The sequence below is a fragment of the Trifolium pratense genome, linkage group LG5 (assembly GCF_020283565.1).
Source record: "Trifolium pratense cultivar HEN17-A07 linkage group LG5, ARS_RC_1.1, whole genome shotgun sequence".
Classification (NCBI taxonomy): Eukaryota; Viridiplantae; Streptophyta; class Magnoliopsida; order Fabales; family Fabaceae; genus Trifolium; species Trifolium pratense.
In genome coordinates, this window is record NC_060063.1 from 12,749,312 (window position 1) to 12,768,132 (window position 18,821).

An 18,821-nucleotide genomic window follows, 5' to 3' on the forward strand; every position below is an offset into this window, starting at 1 on the left:
GGCAGACGCTAGTAGCTTCGGCGTTTGTGTGACGCTATGTGTATGGTTTGCTATAAGCCCTAATTCAAAGTTTTTTTTTTTTGTTTTTTTGTAAACTAAGAGAATAATGACATCAAAGAAAATAGTAGCCATTCCAACTATATTGACCCTTCTAGTAAGCCCTAATCCTATGTCAAGTGTTCATATATATTAATGAAAAAAGATAAAAATATATACAATTATAGGGCGGAGTAGACTCACAAGGGGATAGAAATGCTTTGGCAAACGGTCATTTGGAGATCAAGAAATGACTCAATTTTCTCTCAAAAAACTCATGATGTCCCAGAAGCGATACTCGGTAGAGAAAATTAAACGGATCTCTCTTGGCAATGGCTACTAGCAAAAAAAACCTCGTCCACCGTGTTTATTCTAGGCTTAACTACACATTTGATCACTTACATTTATTTTAGTTAAATTTGGTCTCTTGAATGTTTCAAATTGACCTGTTACGTTTCTGACGTAAGGATAAGTTAGTTTTTTCTGTTAAACTTAACTCCGTTTAAACCGCTGACGTGGCTAATAAAAATGTTGATGTGTCAATGTTAATTTACTTCTATATATATATATATATATATATATATATATATATATATATATATATAAATTAGGGGGCTGCTAACTTAGACCCAGTTGGGTCTAAGTTAGCAAGGTGCACCTTTTCAGTTGGACCAAAATACCCATTCTTTTTAATTAATTAACCAAATTACCATCAATGGACGCGGATCCAGTGTCGCGCGCGTACCGCAGGACCATGGTTACAGGCCGTTGATTTCCATCAGACAGCCAAGCTCTGATCTCATCAAGACTGTCTGATCAATCAGACAGCCCAGATCATCCGAATCCATCAGATTCCAGCGCATGCACCACACTGGATTACACCCTGGAGAGAGAAGAATCTACTTTTTAAAAGCAGGACACGTGTCGCTGTCTGATTGGCTGGGCGTGATTTTTTTCCATTTAATACTTTGAACGCAATTATTTCGTTGTAAATTAATTTTTTATTTTTTATTTTTATACCAAAATTCATAATTTTTTTTTCTCTACAAATAGAGACTTGGTTCGTTTGATTTGGACACAGAAAAAAAAACCCAATTTTTCACTACTTTAATCTCATTTTTCACTACCTTACATCAACTCACTGAAACCATTCTACCAGGAAAATGGTTTCAGAGTACAAATCTCTGAAACCATTCTACCAGCTAAATGGTTTCAGAAGCAAATAACTAAGAATCAACTTACTGAAACCATTCTACCAGCAAAATGGTTTCAGAAGCAAACACAATTAATAAATTACTCACTGAAACCATTCTACCAGTAAAATAGTTTCAGAGTACAACTATGTGCAACCATTCTACAAGCTAAATGGTTTCAGAAGCAAATAACTAATAATCAACTTACTGAAACCATTCTACCAGCAAAATGGTTTCAGATTACAACTCTCTGAAACCATTGTACTAGATAAATGGTTTCAGAAGCAAACACAATTAATAAATTACTCATTGAAACCATTCTACCAGTAAAATGGTTTCAGAATACAACTATGTGCAACCATTCTACCAGTAAAATGATTTCAGAAGCAAACATTAGTTTTTAATTACCGTTTTATCTCATTTAATTAACTAAAAATAGTTTCAGGTCTCCAAAAATTTCATAAAATATACCAAAAGTTCCAGAATATTATCTACTATTTTCCTGGTATAATGGTTTCAGTGAGTTGGTTGAGTGGTGCGTGTTAAATTACAACACACAAGTAACGTATTTAGTAGACAAAAAATGAGATTAAGGTAGTGAAAAATTGCATTTTTTTTCGGTGTCCAAATCAAACGAACCAAGTCTCTATTTGTAGAAAAAAAAATTATGAATTTTGGTATAAAAATAAAAAAATAAAAAATTAAATTACAAGAAATAATTGAGTTCAAAGTATTAAATGAACAAAAATCACATCCAGCCAACCATTGTGTGACACGTGTCCTACTTTTAAAAAGCAAATTTTTCTCTCTCCAGGGTGTAATCCAGTGTGGCGCACGCGCTGGAATCTGATGGATCAGGATGATCTGGGCTGTCGGATTGATCAAACAGTCTTGATGAGATCAGATCTTGGCTGTCTGATGGAAATCAACGGTCTGTAACCATGGTCCTTCAGTACGCGCGCGACACTTGATCCGCGTCTATTCATGGGTATTTTGGTTAATTAATTAAAAAGAATGGGTATTTTGGTCCAATTGAAAAGGTGCACCTTGCTAACTTAGACCTAACTAGGGTCTAAGTTAGAAAACCCCTATAAATTATATTTAAATAGTATAAAGTATAATTTACGGGGACAAAATATCCTTTTAACTATTAACTTAAAGACTTAATGTACTAATACATTTTACTTTTCAATTATGGTGAATTATTCGGTACGCATATTATGTGAATATGTACCGGTACATTTTATGTTTTATTCCAAAATTAACTTTGGACTGGTATGAGAAATAAGTCTCTCTAATTAATAGACTGGAATGAATTATCTAATTTTATTTAATATGGGTACAAATGAAATTTTGTATTTAATAAAGAATAAATTTAAAGAATGTTTGTTATAGAAAGAAAAAAAATTCCAAAGTATTTCTCGCTAAAGAGAGTGCAATGTATATTCTTCCTCCGATCGAGTGTTATACTCCCTCCGTCCCTAATTATAAGTACCATTTTAAAGATAAAATTTGTACCTAAATATAAGCCTCTCTTTTCAATTCCCTAGACACATTTATTATTACTTGGGTTAAATATATTTTTTGTCCCTATAGTTTTTCAGAATTTTCATTTTAGTCCTTGAAGATTTTTTTTGACACTTTTTAGTCCTGAAGTTTTTTCCGTCAATGTTTTTAGTCCCTACTTTTCATTCAACTCGTGCATACCATCTGAAATTTTAAATTTTTTTTCTGCGGTGATGTTTAACAAAAGATTAAACAAATGTGAATTTTTTAGTTTTTTGCACATAAAAATTCACAAATAATTCATTTTATGTTAAAAAATTCTAAATTTTTACCGGAGTTGTTCTTACAATAATATAAACATGAATACAAAAAATCATTCAAAAACGTGAAAGTATACACGAGTTGAATGAAAAGTAGGGACTAAAAACATTGATGAAAAAAACTTCAGGGACTAAAATGAAAATTCTGGAAAACTATAGGGACCAAAAACATATTTAACCCTTATTACTTTTTCAAACATAACCCTACTTTATATTGGAATACGAAAAGTTAACTACAAATACATCTTTTCACAAAGGACAATTTATTAATTGTAATACCAAAAAGTCCACATTTATTACACTATCAACATTTCTTAATATGCGTGAAAAATTTCAATAGGGACTTATTTTAAGGGACGAAAGGAGTAATTAGTATTTGCACTCTTGTTCTTGGATACATGAGGAGTAAAAGAATTCACCCTATCTATGTTATTCATGTCCTAAATTAGCCCAGACATGTTTGATAACGTATACTAATTTAATAAATATATGATAATTACATATGAATGAAAGAAAAACGAGCAATAAGCTGCGCCGCTAACGCTTTTTGAATGACAAAAATCAATTCTCTTAAAAACAACATTCATAGTTCTAGGGAACACAACATTGTTATTCATAACCATTTGAACTCTTTGCAGAAGACTCACAACCTCTGGTGCTACGAAGCCAAAAATGTCAAATGTTAATGGTATGAAAGCATGTTGATTGTTAGAACATATGCTTTCTCATGTTTGGCTACTTTACATAAAGCAACTTTGAGGGTGGCCTGACCCACAGTAAACGTTTCGCCCCTCAATCCAACAAGTGGTGAAACCCCAGTCAAATCCACGCATTCATGCTTTTCGCCTACCCACCCATATTTCATAACATTCGTTGGTCTAAGAGTCGACCGGTCTTCGTGTGGGTCGGTCAAAAAATTCACAAGCGCATCTTTTTTCACAAATATTCCTGTATGCCTAAAAATATCAAAAAGGACACTCCGATACAGTCGTGCCTGCATTTTAAGCTTGAAAGCTCTCTACAATGTACTGCGTGCTACCAAAAGTTATCCAATCATGCCTTCCAGCAAACATGGAAAACGTCATCAATGAGAAATAAATGAATCATGAGGCAATACTTAAGTATCGTACGATACTCAACTGGTGACATATGATGGCCTAATTCATCAATAGGAGTAGCAGGAAGAAAAACCTGAACATGTGCTTCTTCCAAACACCCAAAAACTGCTTTCTATCTTATGGTTATATTAAACTTAAAATTTTGAAAACAACCAAATCCCAAGCTTGGAAATTTACCAAAAAAAACACGCGCCAAAACATTTTTGGCTTTAAGGGGACAATGTCCTTCATAGTAAAACTGCTCAAGTCAAAACTATGAATCATTTCACGAAGATTATCAAAAGCACTGACAAAATCAGAGTCGATACCACATACCCCACTCAATATATGATCTTGTAACACCCAAAATTATGTTTTTGAAGCCATAAAAGCATATGAGGCAGCATTTACTGCAGAGTACAAACTCGGTCCTACAACCTTAATAGGTAGGGAAGCTAACCTCCATTGAAAGTTTTCAAAGAAAGGACCTTCACCAACCACAATGTCTTCAACTCAATGTAAATCGGTTGACACGTCCTAGACAGGAATTTTTTTTTGGCAATACCCATGCATGATCGAAGTAAAAGGAGCTCAGTTTGGGGGAGCCTTTAATTATTGAGGAAGAAGATGCATTAGCTCAACAACTTTGACGAGCTCTCTTCATAGCCACCCGGCCCCTACGATAAAGTCTCTATCTCAACTAACAGCCCCCGCAAGCAAGGTCACCCCCACCCTCGGTCTCCCAATGTACGGAGGAAACAATCCATCACAAAGCTTATTTCCAAAACATATAGGCAAAAGATGTCAGTCTTCCTAATATTCAAAACAAGGTGCCCAATCTTAACCCTGTCTCCCGAATGATATCAAGAGCTTTACCCTCAATATCCTCATACAATTTACTCTCAATATCGTTAAAATAATTTAATGATTTTCTAGATCTTGATATGCAAGTACTGTTTATGCTTTATGTTGGGAATTGCCTTGAAAACGTGGAAAAACTCAAATCTGCTGTTTTTCGTGCCGCAGCCGAAAAACCCGTGCCTCAGGCGAAAATTTCAGCAGGAAAAGGTGCAAGATTCTGTTTTCGTGCCTCATGCGAAAATTTGCGCAGGTTTATAAATATAACACGTTTTCTGATATTTGTAAGAGGTTTTTAGGGTTTCTAAGGCCAACAAATAGATTAGGATTATAAGAGTAACATCTTGGGAAGACTCTAGGGTTGGTGAATCATTTTATCACCTTGGGAAACTCTTATTGATTAAATCTCTTGGTCACGGGAAGAGATTTGGGAAAATGGTAGAATTAGGGTTGAAGTCTAATTCTTGCAACTCTTTTGTATTGAGATCTCGTTGTAATCAAGCTTTTCTATCGAGAGTCTCTCTCCCCCAGAGTAGGTTGGTTTTGACTGAACTGGGTAAACAATTGCTTCGTGTTCTTTACAGTTTTATCGCTTATCTTTTGTTCGTGATTATTATTGCTATTTCCACGTTTTGATTGCTTATTCGATTTGCTCCACACATCAAGATTTTTGGTGTGATATTAAAGAATTCACAACACTTTATTATCACTTATCAATTCTAGTATTTATTTTTTATGAGACTAAATTGAACTGTAGAATGAAGACTTACCTAATAATGAATCTTTACCAGAAAAAAAAAAAGACTGGGATTGCAGCTAAATAATTAATATATAGAATTCAAACAAAAATAAAATGAGTGAAATGTTAAATACTCTCCTCAAATTTCAAAATTCGTCAAATATGTTCCCTGAAATTTGAAAATAGGCAAATACACTAAAAAATTGTAAAACGTCAATCAAATTGTCCTCTGCTCCGTTTACTCCCTCTCTTTTCGTCTTTGTGTAACTCTCTCTCTCTCTCTCTCTCTATTATATTTGGTCACATGACCATCTAAGAATAATTCAATTCAAATATATATTATGCACAAAAAATGTTGGAAATATAAACGACACCCCTTATTTCTAAAATATAAGTAAAAATAATTAAATATATATACTTTTTTTTTACTAATTGTTTCTTATATTTTAGGACGGATCTATACAATAATATCGTTTTGAATCCATTTCATTTGAGTTGGTATTTTCTCCGGAGTATGTTTTTTAGATTTATTGGTTAATAATCGTTAAAATTTTATAATAAAACAACAAACAAATATGTATAAGTAGGTATTATACCGTGATCAATTGAGTTACAGTTTAAACCGTAAATTATATGAATATTATGAATTTTTATTTCTTAATGTATTTTTAATATCTCTATTTTATGCAGGCAGCAGTTCCATAATCCATCACATCCTTAATTTTTTTTCTTTAATACGGTCTGCATCCTTAATTAATATATGCATGATCGAAAATCCAAGTCTAACAATTGGTCAGTGATGAAGACAAATATATATATAAAGCATCCCCTTAACCAAAAGAATGTCCAAATTCATCAAATTCAAACAAAAGTCCACAACCCAAATTCAGTACCACACTGTTCTTTTCATTTTGCCACCTCAATTTTGTTCAATTCAACACTCGTCAACATGCATGCAACACCATGGCCAAATGTTCATATATCACAATATATATCTTTAATTTCTATGGCTATAAATACCTTTGGATATCTCAGTGTACTCCATCATCTCATTATCCAAGCTATAAGTGACATTAATTCAAAATCAACATGGCAATCAAAGCTCCATTTCAACTTTTGATGCTGTTGGGAATTATTTCCCTAGCTTCCTCAGTTTCTGTCTCTTCTAGACATGATCAAGAAAACCCTAACCCTTTTTTGTTTAAGTATAACCGTTTTCAAACTCTTTTCGAAAATGAAAATGGTCACATCCGTCTCCTTCAAAGGTTCGACAAACGTTCCGAGATATTTGAGAATCTTCAAAACTATCGTCTTTTGGAATATAATTCTAAGCCTCACACACTTTTTCTTCCACAACATAATGATGCTGACTTTATCCTTGCAGTTCTAAGTGGTAATGAAATATTTATCGCAAGTAGTTTATTTTATATTATGTAGTAAAATTATTATGTAAGGTTTAAATAGACTTAATTGCATTTTTGTCCCGCTAATCTATCAAACTTACGAAAATAGTCATTCTATTTTAAAATCGAACTTTTTGATCCGTATCTTCATATTTGTTGCAATTTTGATTCTAACACATTTTTTTCTTCTTCTTTTTTGCCTTGAAAATTACAACTTTTAATGGCAATAAAAATGAATTTTAGGCTCAAATGTAATATTTTATCTTTAGATTCAATGTCGCAGACAATAAATTACCTTTTATAATGCCAAAAATCACAATTTTTAGTCCTAAAAATATAGGGTGAGATCAATATATATTGCAACAAATATGAAAATAGAGGATCAAAAAGTTCGATTTTAATATAAAGAGACTATTTTTGTGAGTTTGATAAAATAGGAGGACTAAAAATGCCATTAAGCCGTTTAAATATCATACTCTATTGAATACGATGTAAGATTTTATATAGATAAAGAAATTTTGCGAAGAACAAACATTTCATACCTTGAAATTAAAATTTAATGTTAATTGGAATTTGCAGGGAGAGCCATTCTAACAGTGTTGAACTCCAATGATAGAAAATCCTTTAACCTTGAGCGCGGTGATACCATTAAACTTCCTTCTGGCACCATTGCTTATTTGGCAAACCAAGACGACAAGCAAGATCTTAGAGTATTAGATCTCGTCATCCCAGTAAACAAACCCGGTCAATTTCAGGTAATATAGGAATTAATTTTACTTCTTACATCACTCTTGGTTTGCAACCCCACATTTTACCATATTATAAAAATTTGAAGTGTAATTTTTTTCTTCTCTTACCATTGTTCTTGATCTTTTTAACAGTCTTTCTTACTTTCCGGAAGTGAAAACAAACAATCCTTCTTATCTGGGTTCAGCAAGAACATTCTAGAGGCCTCCTTCAATGTAAGCATACAACACACCATTTAATTCTAGGGATCTCTTTTGTTGCCACACTACAATTCAAGGGCCACACTTATTGTAGCAGCTGTTGAAGGAAAAGGAGAATTTGAACTTGTGGGCCAAAGAAATGAGAATCAACAGGAGCAAAGAGAAGAAGATGAGGAAGAGGAAGAAGAAGGACAAGACAGAAGCAGACAAGTGCAAAGGTACAGAGCTAGATTGTCTCCAGGTGATGTCTTTGTGATTCCATCAGGTCATCCAGTTGCTGTGAGTGCTTCTTCAAATCTCTATTTAGTTGGATTTGGTATCAATGCTGAGAACAATCAGAGAAACTTCCTCGCAGGTATACTATATTCAATAATATTATTTATATTTTTCATGATATTTTAACATTGATTACAATATTTTCTTTTACTTTATTGAATGAGATAAAGCTAATTAAGTTTTTTGGTTGTGATTGAAAATTTAAAGGTGAGGAGGACAATGTGATAAGCCAGATACATAGACCAGTGAAAGAGCTTGCATTCCCTGGATCTGCTCAACAAGTTGATAGACTATTAAAGAATCAAAAGCAATCTTACTTTGCAAATGCCCAACCTCAACAAAGAGAGGAAGAAAGCCACAGGAAAAGGGGTCATGTATCTTCAATTTAGGGAGTTTTTAATGAGTGATCAAATAATATGAATGTATGCTATAAAGAGCTATACTACTAGCTCATAGTGAGCAAAAAAAATAAAACGGCTTTTCTTGTAGCAATAACTAGAGTTCTACTTTTCTACCATGAATAAATAAATCAATTGAGAATAAGTTTTTGAATCTCCTCACTGTTTTATTTGAAACTCTTCGAGTATGAATATAAACGATTTCGTTTTATACTAAAAAAGTACGACTAACTTAAATGTTGATGCATGTCGTTAAACTAATTTTTTGACTTAATTAATAAGCTTATATTTTTTTCTCGGTGTCGGGTCTTGAACTGAGTATCTCTAAATTGCAGAACAAATTGTCAACCAAGCGACTTCTCAAGAAACAAACAATAAGCTTATATTTTAGTTATTGTGATTATAAATTTACTTCCATTATAAATAATATTGGAGACTTTTTTTTTTTTTTTTACGAAAATAATGAAAATAGTAGGCATTCCAACTATGTTGACCCTCCTAAACGTCCCAATTTAATTTCTGACCAAATAAAATTCAAGTTTTTTTTATTTTTTTTTTGTGAATTAAGAGAATTAAGAGAATATATATATATATATATATATATATGGGGGCTGCTAATTTAGACCCAGTTGGGTCTAAATTAGCAAGGTGCACCTTTTGAGTTGGACAAAAATACCCTTTCTTTTTTTAAAAAAAAAAAAAAAAAACATATTGGCGCTGATCCAGTGTCGCGCGCCTACCGCAGGACCACCGTTACAGACCGTTGATTTCCATCAGACGGCCAAGAGATGATCTCATCATGGCTGTCGGATCAATCAGACAGTCCAGATCATCCATCTCCATGATAAGCCAGCGCGTGCACCACACTAGATCTGCGCCTGGAGAGAGAAAATTTCATTTTAAAAAAGCAGGACACGTGTCAACTCTCTGAATGGTTTCACAGTATAACTCTCTGAAACCATTTTACTGGTAGAATGGTTTCAGTGAGTAATTTCTTAATTGTTTGCTTCTGAAACCATTCTGAAACCATTTAGCTGGTACAATGGTTTCTGAGCGTTGTACTTTGAAACCATTTCACTGATAGAATGGTTTCAGGGGAGTTGATTTTTAATTGTTTGCTTCTGAAACCATTTTACTGCTAGAATGGTTTCACAGTATAACTCTCTGAAACCATTCTTCCAGCTAAATGGTTTCAGAAGCAAACAATAGTTTTTAATTACCGTTTTATCTCATTTAATTAACGAAAAATAGTTTCAGGTCTCAAAAAATTTCATAAAATATACCAAAAGTTCCAGAATATTATCTAATATTTTATTAGAAACAAATAAAAAAACAATTGGTTTCAGAGTACAAATCTATGAAATTATTATTATTATTTGTTAAATGGTTTTAAATAATCAGCGGAATTTGTGAAAATAATTTCATGACTTGAACTAGGGAGAGTGAGGTACACAAGAGGGTTCTAAATAATTCATAGTACTTTACATAAAATTTTGGAAATTTTTTATGGAATTATAATATTTTTAATTACCTTTTTACTCATTTAATTAACTAAAAATAGTTTCGTGTCTCCAAAAATTTCATACAATATACCAAAATTTTCAGAATATTATCTACTATTTTATTATGAAAAAATAGAAAAAAAAATAGAGCCTCCCTAAGGTCGCACGCGCCCCCACGCGCCGCCGGTGAGAGTGGGCGTGGGCGACGCGCACTGTTCATCGTTCCCTCCCACCCGTTTTATGCAGAAACGGGTCGTGCGACCCGGTTTTTGACCCGGTTCGATCTCCCTCAATACTCAACGAAACTCGACGTTCCTTATATGGATTTTGATCGTTTTTCAATTTTACAAAGGTTTCCGGTATTAGTTTTTTAAATCGGCGTTCGATTCGCACGTAAAATGAGGTCGAAATTTAGAAGAAATTTAAAAAATGTAATAGTTGTTCTATTGTTTCAAAAAAAAAAAAAAGGTATTTTTATGATGCAAATTACATACATGCCCCAGTTGCTCTATTGTTTCAAAAAAAAAAAAAATGGGTATTTTTGTCCAACTCAAAAGGTGCACCTTGCTAACTTAGACCTAACTAGGGTCTAAGTTAGAAAACCCCTATATATATATATATATATATATATATATATATATATATATATATATATATATATATATATATATATATATATATATATATATATATATATATATCAATAAATTATATTTAAATAGTATAAAGTATAATATTGAGGGGTAAGTTTTGTAGAAATAAAATAGGAAAACATTTCCGTAAAAAAAAGGAAACATTTTTATTTTGAAAACAGAAAAAGGAAAACATTTGGTGTAATTTATTTTGGATTTAGCTAAAATAGGCCCTAGACCCTGTAAATTAGGCCCAAAATAGTTTTTTAGGAGTATATTAATATTATATATGCTAAAATAAATAAAATAAATAAGTGCCCGTTTGAAATACTTATTTTTGAGTTTATGCAAAACAACTTATATAAATAAATAAATTTTTTATGTATTATTATAAATTTGTCAAGGAAGTTTATGAAAAGATAGCTTATAAAAATAGAATTTATGTTAGTTGGAACTTATAAATTAACATAATAAAAACTTATTTATTTGCATAAGTTGTTTTGTATAATATAAAAAATAAGCTACTCCAAACCTATCCTAAATACCAAATTATTTAACGGTTAAAAATAATATGCCTAAATAGATTTTGAAGATTTTAAATTTAAATATATTTTAGATTTATATTTAAAATAATACATCGTTAGGAATAATTATTTATATTTACAATGATATATACTAAGAAGTTGCAATCTAAATTAAACGTGCGTTGGAGTTATAATAATAATGAAAAAAAGTGGAGGGTATAATGTTTTACTTTGAGAGAGTTTCCATCTAGCATGAATATTGTCAAAAGTCTTGCATTTTATATATATGTATAGAGTTGACACTTCCAACAAAACATTGTAGCATTAGGGAAACTCAATGTGACGAAAATGATAATGATGAGGAATACAATCACCCGTGAAATCTGGCACGCAGTGAACACAATGCTGCACAAGATGCTATAGCACACGTTGCAGCAAGACAGTCGCAGAACACAATAAATAAATAAATAAATAACTTGCAGAATAATAAATAAGACAGGTAATTGTTAACCCAGTTCAGTGCAACGTCACCTACTCTGGGGGATACCAATCCAGGAATGAATCCACTATAATAGCTCTAGTTCAAAGCCCTCGACCAACACCCGGTACTTGACTTATCACCTAGACACTACCCGTGCAATCCTACCTAAGAACCTCTTAGATAATGAGACCCCGTCCCAAATTCCCTCTAACAACACGTACCATGTTGCTGTCAATAATAATAATCAAGATGGAGACACTCTCCTAGAAACTAGACCACACTCTTGCTTAAAAGCTTATGAGTGAATCACACACACTAACTCCGTGCTTCAAAGCTTAGGAGCAGCTTACAATAAACAACACAAACACAGTCCTAAACTTGCATCAAAGTGACACAAGAAAGGCTGACAAAAGACACAAACTCTAAACCCTAAAAACTCACACTTTGTAAAGAACACGGTTTAGAATACATGAGTTGAATAGCTTGAGGCTTCACATATTTATAGTCTTCAATTGTCTTGATGGGCAAGCTAGGTCTTCAGACAAATACAGCTGTAGGAATTGTGGCAAACCCTAAATTATTTTCAGAAATATAATTCATGTTGTACCAAACAAAAAAAAAACGCAAAAATATAATATAATTATATTTTTGTATTAAATAACATTCCTTCAGCCGACTTTAATAAAACTTGCTGAGCAAGGCTCGTTTTGCCCAGGCGCACGTGCTTGAGTATATAATTGAAGCAAATCTTGACTCAGATTTGAAATAAAAATTCTGCACGAAAACAGAGCTTCAGTATGATGTACTATAATGCTACAACATCTCAGTCCAGCATCTGGCTGGTTGGCTTTTGCAAAATGTAGCCAATCAAACCACCAACAATCTCCCCCTTTGGCAAATTTTGGCTAAAACAACCTTAGGCCAGTGCATAGAGAGATACAGTCTAAACTTTCCTTCGTGTCAACATAAGCACACAACTAGGAAAGAAAGTAGAACGATGCTAAGCTATTTAAACTTTCCTTCGAGTCAACATACGCACACAACTAGGAAAGAGAGTAAAGAAATTCATCAGATGAATAGATAGCTAGCACGTAAGCATCAGAGGCATGCAACAGCGGAACATAACACATCTTAGCCTCAAAGTACAGACAGAGAGAAATAAACTCTCACATAGTGGATTCAAGATCGGAGAAATAAACTCCTTAAAATTTAAGCAACGCCACAGAGAATAGGAAAAATAAATTCCTATATAAGCATGGATATCATAAGTAGTAGAAAAATAAATTCTACCTACTCCCCCTCAATATATACATAAACTTCACTCCCCCTCAAAACTTGCATATCACATAGAACAGACATGCTATACTAGATAAACTTCACTCCCCCTCAAAACTTGCATATCACATAGAACAGACATGCTATACTAGATGCTATAGCATTATGGATCACATCATGCACAACATATTACTCCCCCTTTTTAGCCATAAATTCTGACAAATAAAGTCAGTATCACATAATAGGAGCAAAATACATATTTCCACAGAGTTATCAGATCATAGAGAACATAGAGTGCAGAGAGAATCAGAGCATAGGAACTCATAAAGTGCATATACAAACCATCATGGCAAGGAAAACCTGGAGTATCGGACCCAAAGACATGGATTATGCATGTTACAATCCAGAGAGCATCATGGCGTAGCCCAACAAATTAAAATCCAAAAGGACATGCAAATAAAGCATAAGCAGGTCACATAGAAGGACTTGCGTCAGAGTCCTCCTCCTCTACCTCAGTATCACCACCTGCAATATCATTTAGAACACCAGGATTGACATTGAAAAAACACCTTGAGGTCAACAGTCATTTGCTTCCTAGGCAAAACATCAGTTTGACTGGTTGACAGATGATGCAGCACAGTCTGCAGCATGTGTACCCTCAAACAGTCTAAAATCAAAAGACAAATCACAACCTCTCTTACTAGGTACACCAGCCTTAGTACAAATGTCAGGATGTTGAGCTAGAATAATGTCACACATTAGTGTAGGAAAGACTATAGACATCTTCACAATACATGATCACTTCTGATCCTTAATACAACATTGTTTTTCTCCCTTTGAAGTTGAATACATAGATCTTTGAACACATCAAAGGTTTCTGATTTCTTTCTAATAAAATTTATCCAGGTGTATCTAGAAAAGTCATCAACAACAACATATGCGTACCTTTTACCTCCCAAGCTTTCAGTTTGCATAGGACCCATCAAGTCCATGTGTAGAAGTTCAAGAACTCTGGTGGTGGTAAGATGCTGCAGCTTTGGATGTGGCATCTTGGTTTGTTTCCCAATCTGACAGTCTCCACATATGCTACCTTCTTCAATTTTGAGATTTGGCAGTCCTCTGATGGCTTCTTTAGATATTGCTTTCTTCATGCTTCTTAGATTAAGATGACCAAGCTTTTGGTGCCATAGTTTTACTTCATCTTCTTTAGTGATTAAGCATGTTGACATATTTGCTTCTTCTTGGGGAACCCATAGATAGCAGTTGTCTTTTGATCTGACACCTTTCATCAAAATCTCACCTTCGTTATTTGTAACCAAACATTCAGACTTGGTGAAGTTTACTTTCATTCCTTGGTCGCATAGTTGACTAATACTTATCAAATTTGCAGTCAATCCTCTAACTAACAGCACATTGTTTAGTTTAGGCAAGCTATTACTTCTGAGCTCCCCTATCCCAACAATTTCTCCTTTTGCACCATCACCAAAGGTTACAAAGCTGGTTGAATAAGACTTTATACCAACAAGAAATTTACTTATTCCGGTCATGTGTCTTGAACAGCCACTATCGAAGTACCAGTCTTCCCTTGATGAAGCTCTAAGTGATGTGTGAGCAATCAGAGCAGTAGTCTCTTCTTCAGGTTGAGTTGTATCACTTTTCTTCTCATTTTCACCTTTAGGTTTCCATTCTTGTTGAGTAGAGGCAGTTGTGGAAACATGTTTATGCTGAGGACGTCTGTTAGGGTACCCATATAGTTTGTAGCAGTAAGGCGTTATGTGCCCTTTTCTACCACAGTAATGACATCTCCAAGCATGGTGTTTTCTTCTATTTCTTGACATGGAATGCTGCTGATGATGCTGCGGCTTTTGATAAGGCATCCTTTGCTTTTGAGTTTCTCTAGGATCCATGTACATGAGGTCAGGACTATATTTTTTGAATTTGTTGACATTCTCATAGCTAAGCCCAATATTCCTAGGCTTTCGAACATTTTTCTCTAAGATTTCCTCCAGTTGACCATCAGCCTTATGAAGTTTGTCAAGATGCTCATCATCTTTATACAACATGTCAGAGAATTTTCTCAGCCGCCAAATGTCAGCATTTAATTTTTCATTGACTTCCTTAGCTTCTTCAAGATCAGAGGATAGATAATTTACCTTCTTTTGAAGTTCCTCCATCTTTGAGATATTCTCAAATTTTTCTACTTTTAACTCATTGATGGTTACCTTTTGTTTCTCAATAACCCTGCAGATTTCAAGATCAGAGGATAGATAATTTACCTTCTTTTGAAGTTCCTCCATCTTTGAGATATTCTCAGATTTTTCTGCTTTTAACTCATTGATGGTTACCTTTTGTTTCTCAATAACCCTGCAGATTTCTTCACTCTTAAGACAAAGTTCCTTGTAGGATGCAGCAAGCTCTTCATAGGTTACCTCTCCATCATCAGATTCTGTATCAGATGTAACAATACCTGTTAAGACTGAGATATGTTTAGCAGTTACAGATGCTGTATCATCTTCTGAGTCATCATCCTCAGACCAACTGACAGTTAGCCCTTTCTTTGTTTTCTTCTGATATGTTGGACACTCAGGTCTGATGTGACCATATCCTTCACATTCATGACATCGAATGTTTCTGTTTAAGCTTGATTTTTCCTCACTTTTTGGTTTTCCTTGATTTTCATTGCTGCACATAGTGCCTGGAGCATTGTTTTTGAAATTTGACCTGGGTCTCTTATCCATTCGTTTCAGAACTTTGTTGAATTGTTTTCCCAATAACACCATGGCCTCAGAAATACTCTCATTAGATTCTTCTTCATCCTCCAGTTCTTCTTCATTATTTTTAGATGAGAAGGCAATGCTCTTATTTTTCTTTTCACTTCTTCCATTTGCAACACTTTCATAAGTTTGGAGTGATCTAACCAGTTCATCCAGCTTCATCTGAGATATGTTTTTGGCTTCTTCCATAGCTGTGACTTTCATATCAAATTTCTTTGGAAGTGATCTAAGCATTTTTCTTACTAACTTTTCTTCGGGAATTTTCTCTCCCAAAGCATCAAATTGATTATCATAGTCTAGAATAGTCATATGAAAATCTTGAATTGTTTCCTCCTCCTTCATACGTAAATTTTCAAACTGAGTAGTAAGAATCTGTAATTTAGACATTTTTACCTGAGGAGTACCTTCATGAACAGTTTCAAGAATCTTCCAAGCTTCCTTTGCTGAGACACATTTTTTGATCAGTTTGAAGATGTGTTTGTCTACCCCATTGTATAATGCATATAATGCTTTTGAGTTTCCCAAAGCAAGCTCATCCTCTTCTTTAGACCAGTCCTCCTCAGCTTTTAGTTCAAGTGTTGGCTTTCCATCCTTGTCCATGACCACAGGGGGGTCCCATCCTTTCAGAACAGCCTTCCAAGTTTTGCTATCCATAGATTTTAGGAAAGCAATCATGCGTGATTTCCAATAATCATAGTTGGAGACACCAACTAGAAGCGGTGGTCTGCTTACAAGCCCTCCTTCTTTTTCAATGTTGCCAGACATTCTCCCTGGAGCTCACCCTATAACCAGAAAGGGTGCCTGCTCTGATGCCAATTGAAATCTGGCACGCAGTGAACACAATGCTGCACAAGATGCTATAGCACACGTTGCAGCAAGACAGTCGCAGAACACAATAAATAAATAAATAACTTGCAGAATAATAAATAAGACAGGTAATTGTTAACCCAGTTCAGTGCAACGTCACCTACTCTGGGGGATACCAATCCAGGAATGAATCCACTATAATAGCTCTAGTTCAAAGCCCTCGACCAACACCCGGTACTTGACTTATCACCTAGACACTACCCGTGCAATCCTACCTAAGAACCTCTTAGATAATGAGACCCCGTCCCAAATTCCCTCTAACAACACGTACCATGTTGCTGTCAATAATAATAATCAAGATGGAGACACTCTCCTAGAAACTAGACCACACTCTTGCTTAAAAGCTTATGAGTGAATCACACACACTAACTCCGTGCTTCAAAGCTTAGGAGCAGCTTACAATAAACAACACAAACACAGTCCTAAACTTGCATCAAAGTGACACAAGAAAGGCTGACAAAAGACACAAACTCTAAACCCTAAAAACTCACACTTTGTAAAGAACACGGTTTAGAATACATGAGTTGAATAGCTTGAGGCTTCACATATTTATAGTCTTCAATTGTCTTGATGGGCAAGCTAGGTCTTCAGACAAATACAGCTGTAGGAATTGTGGCAAACCCTAAATTATTTTCAGAAATATAATTCATGTTGTACCAAACAAAAAAAAAACGCAAAAATATAATATAATTATATTTTTGTTTTAAATAACATTCCTTCAGCCGACTTTAATAAAACTTGCTGAGCAAGGCTCGTTTTGCCCAGGCGCACGTGCTTGAGTATATAATTGAAGCAAATCTTGACTCAGATTTGAAATAAAAATTCTGCACGAAAACAGAGCTTCAGTATGATGTACTATAATGCTACAACATCTCAGTCCAGCATCTGGCTGGTTGGCTTTTGCAAAATGTAGCCAATCAAACCACCAACAACCCGAAGAATCTTTTAGAGTCAATATTTTTTTTGGTGATTATTGACATGACTGTTGAAATACCGGAAAATGCATTATTTATTTAGTTAAATTAATATAATAATTCAGTTATTTTTATTTTTATTTTGTAACTTTATATAATAAATCGTTATAAATTCCTGGTATTTTATTTTATCAGATAAATATCATTCGAGTTGAAGAAAGAAGCGAAAACAGACTAAAAAAGAGCAAAAATGGACAAAAAGGGTCACACATGTGCAGCCAATTGGGCCACACATGTGCAGCCCACACAAAACAAACACGCCAGCCCATGAAACAGGCCTGCCGCTCGCCAGCAGGGAGCAAATGGCAACCGCCAGCTTGTGATCCTGGCCATTCCCTTTTGATCAAATCGTGTAGCTCTCGCCACACCACACAAAGTCCCACATTGGACAGATTTCCCCTCCCCGAATTGTATTTTAGAATAAATAGACTAGCTTTCTTCACTTGTAAAGAGAACACTACTTGGAGAATTGAGAACTAGGCTTAGTAACACAAAGTTTTCTTCTCTAAAGTTGAGAGATTAGTTTTATTTTATTTTCCGGCGTCCGTACTTTCGGCCTTTTTATTTCAGGTTTTTATTTTATTGTCATATTTATTTCTTGTCTTTATTTTATTGCTTTTATTTTATGCTTTTAATTTTTGTTTTTATTTTTATTATGTCTTTTATTTATTTGCTTATTTTATTTTTATGTCTTTAGTTATAGTTATGTCTAGCTAAATTTAGCATTGCTAGGATGTGTAGTTAATAGCTAATAGGGGTTCGGTAGTTAATTCGTGCTTAATAGTTTTCAACCACCAGTTTTAAATAAATACGTTTTCAAACAATTTGTCACGAGAGTGAGGATTGTTTTAAAGGCAATAGACCAACATTGACGAAAGTTGAGGTTTAGGGCCGGATAGTTAAAACTGACCGTTAGTTCTAAAGTCCGCGAGAGCTATTTAGGATTGATGAGTTTTATATTGATTTTCAAAGGTACTTATATAGGTAAGTGAGCGCGTGAGAGCAGAGCATTTATTTTA

General features: G+C 34.1%; 1 protein-coding gene across 1 annotated transcript; it reads left to right on the forward strand.

Moving 5' to 3' along the window:
* Positions 1-6,838: 6,838 nt before the first annotated feature.
* Positions 6,839-8,879, forward strand: LOC123882886 (vicilin-like). Its single transcript, XM_045931532.1, has 5 exons — positions 6,839-7,142; positions 7,732-7,907; positions 8,034-8,114; positions 8,145-8,454; positions 8,583-8,879. Exons 1-5 carry the CDS (start codon positions 6,839-6,841, stop codon positions 8,762-8,764), a joined length of 1,053 nt encoding a protein of 350 aa, XP_045787488.1. The 3' UTR covers positions 8,765-8,879.
* Positions 8,880-18,821: the final 9,942 nt, after the last annotated feature.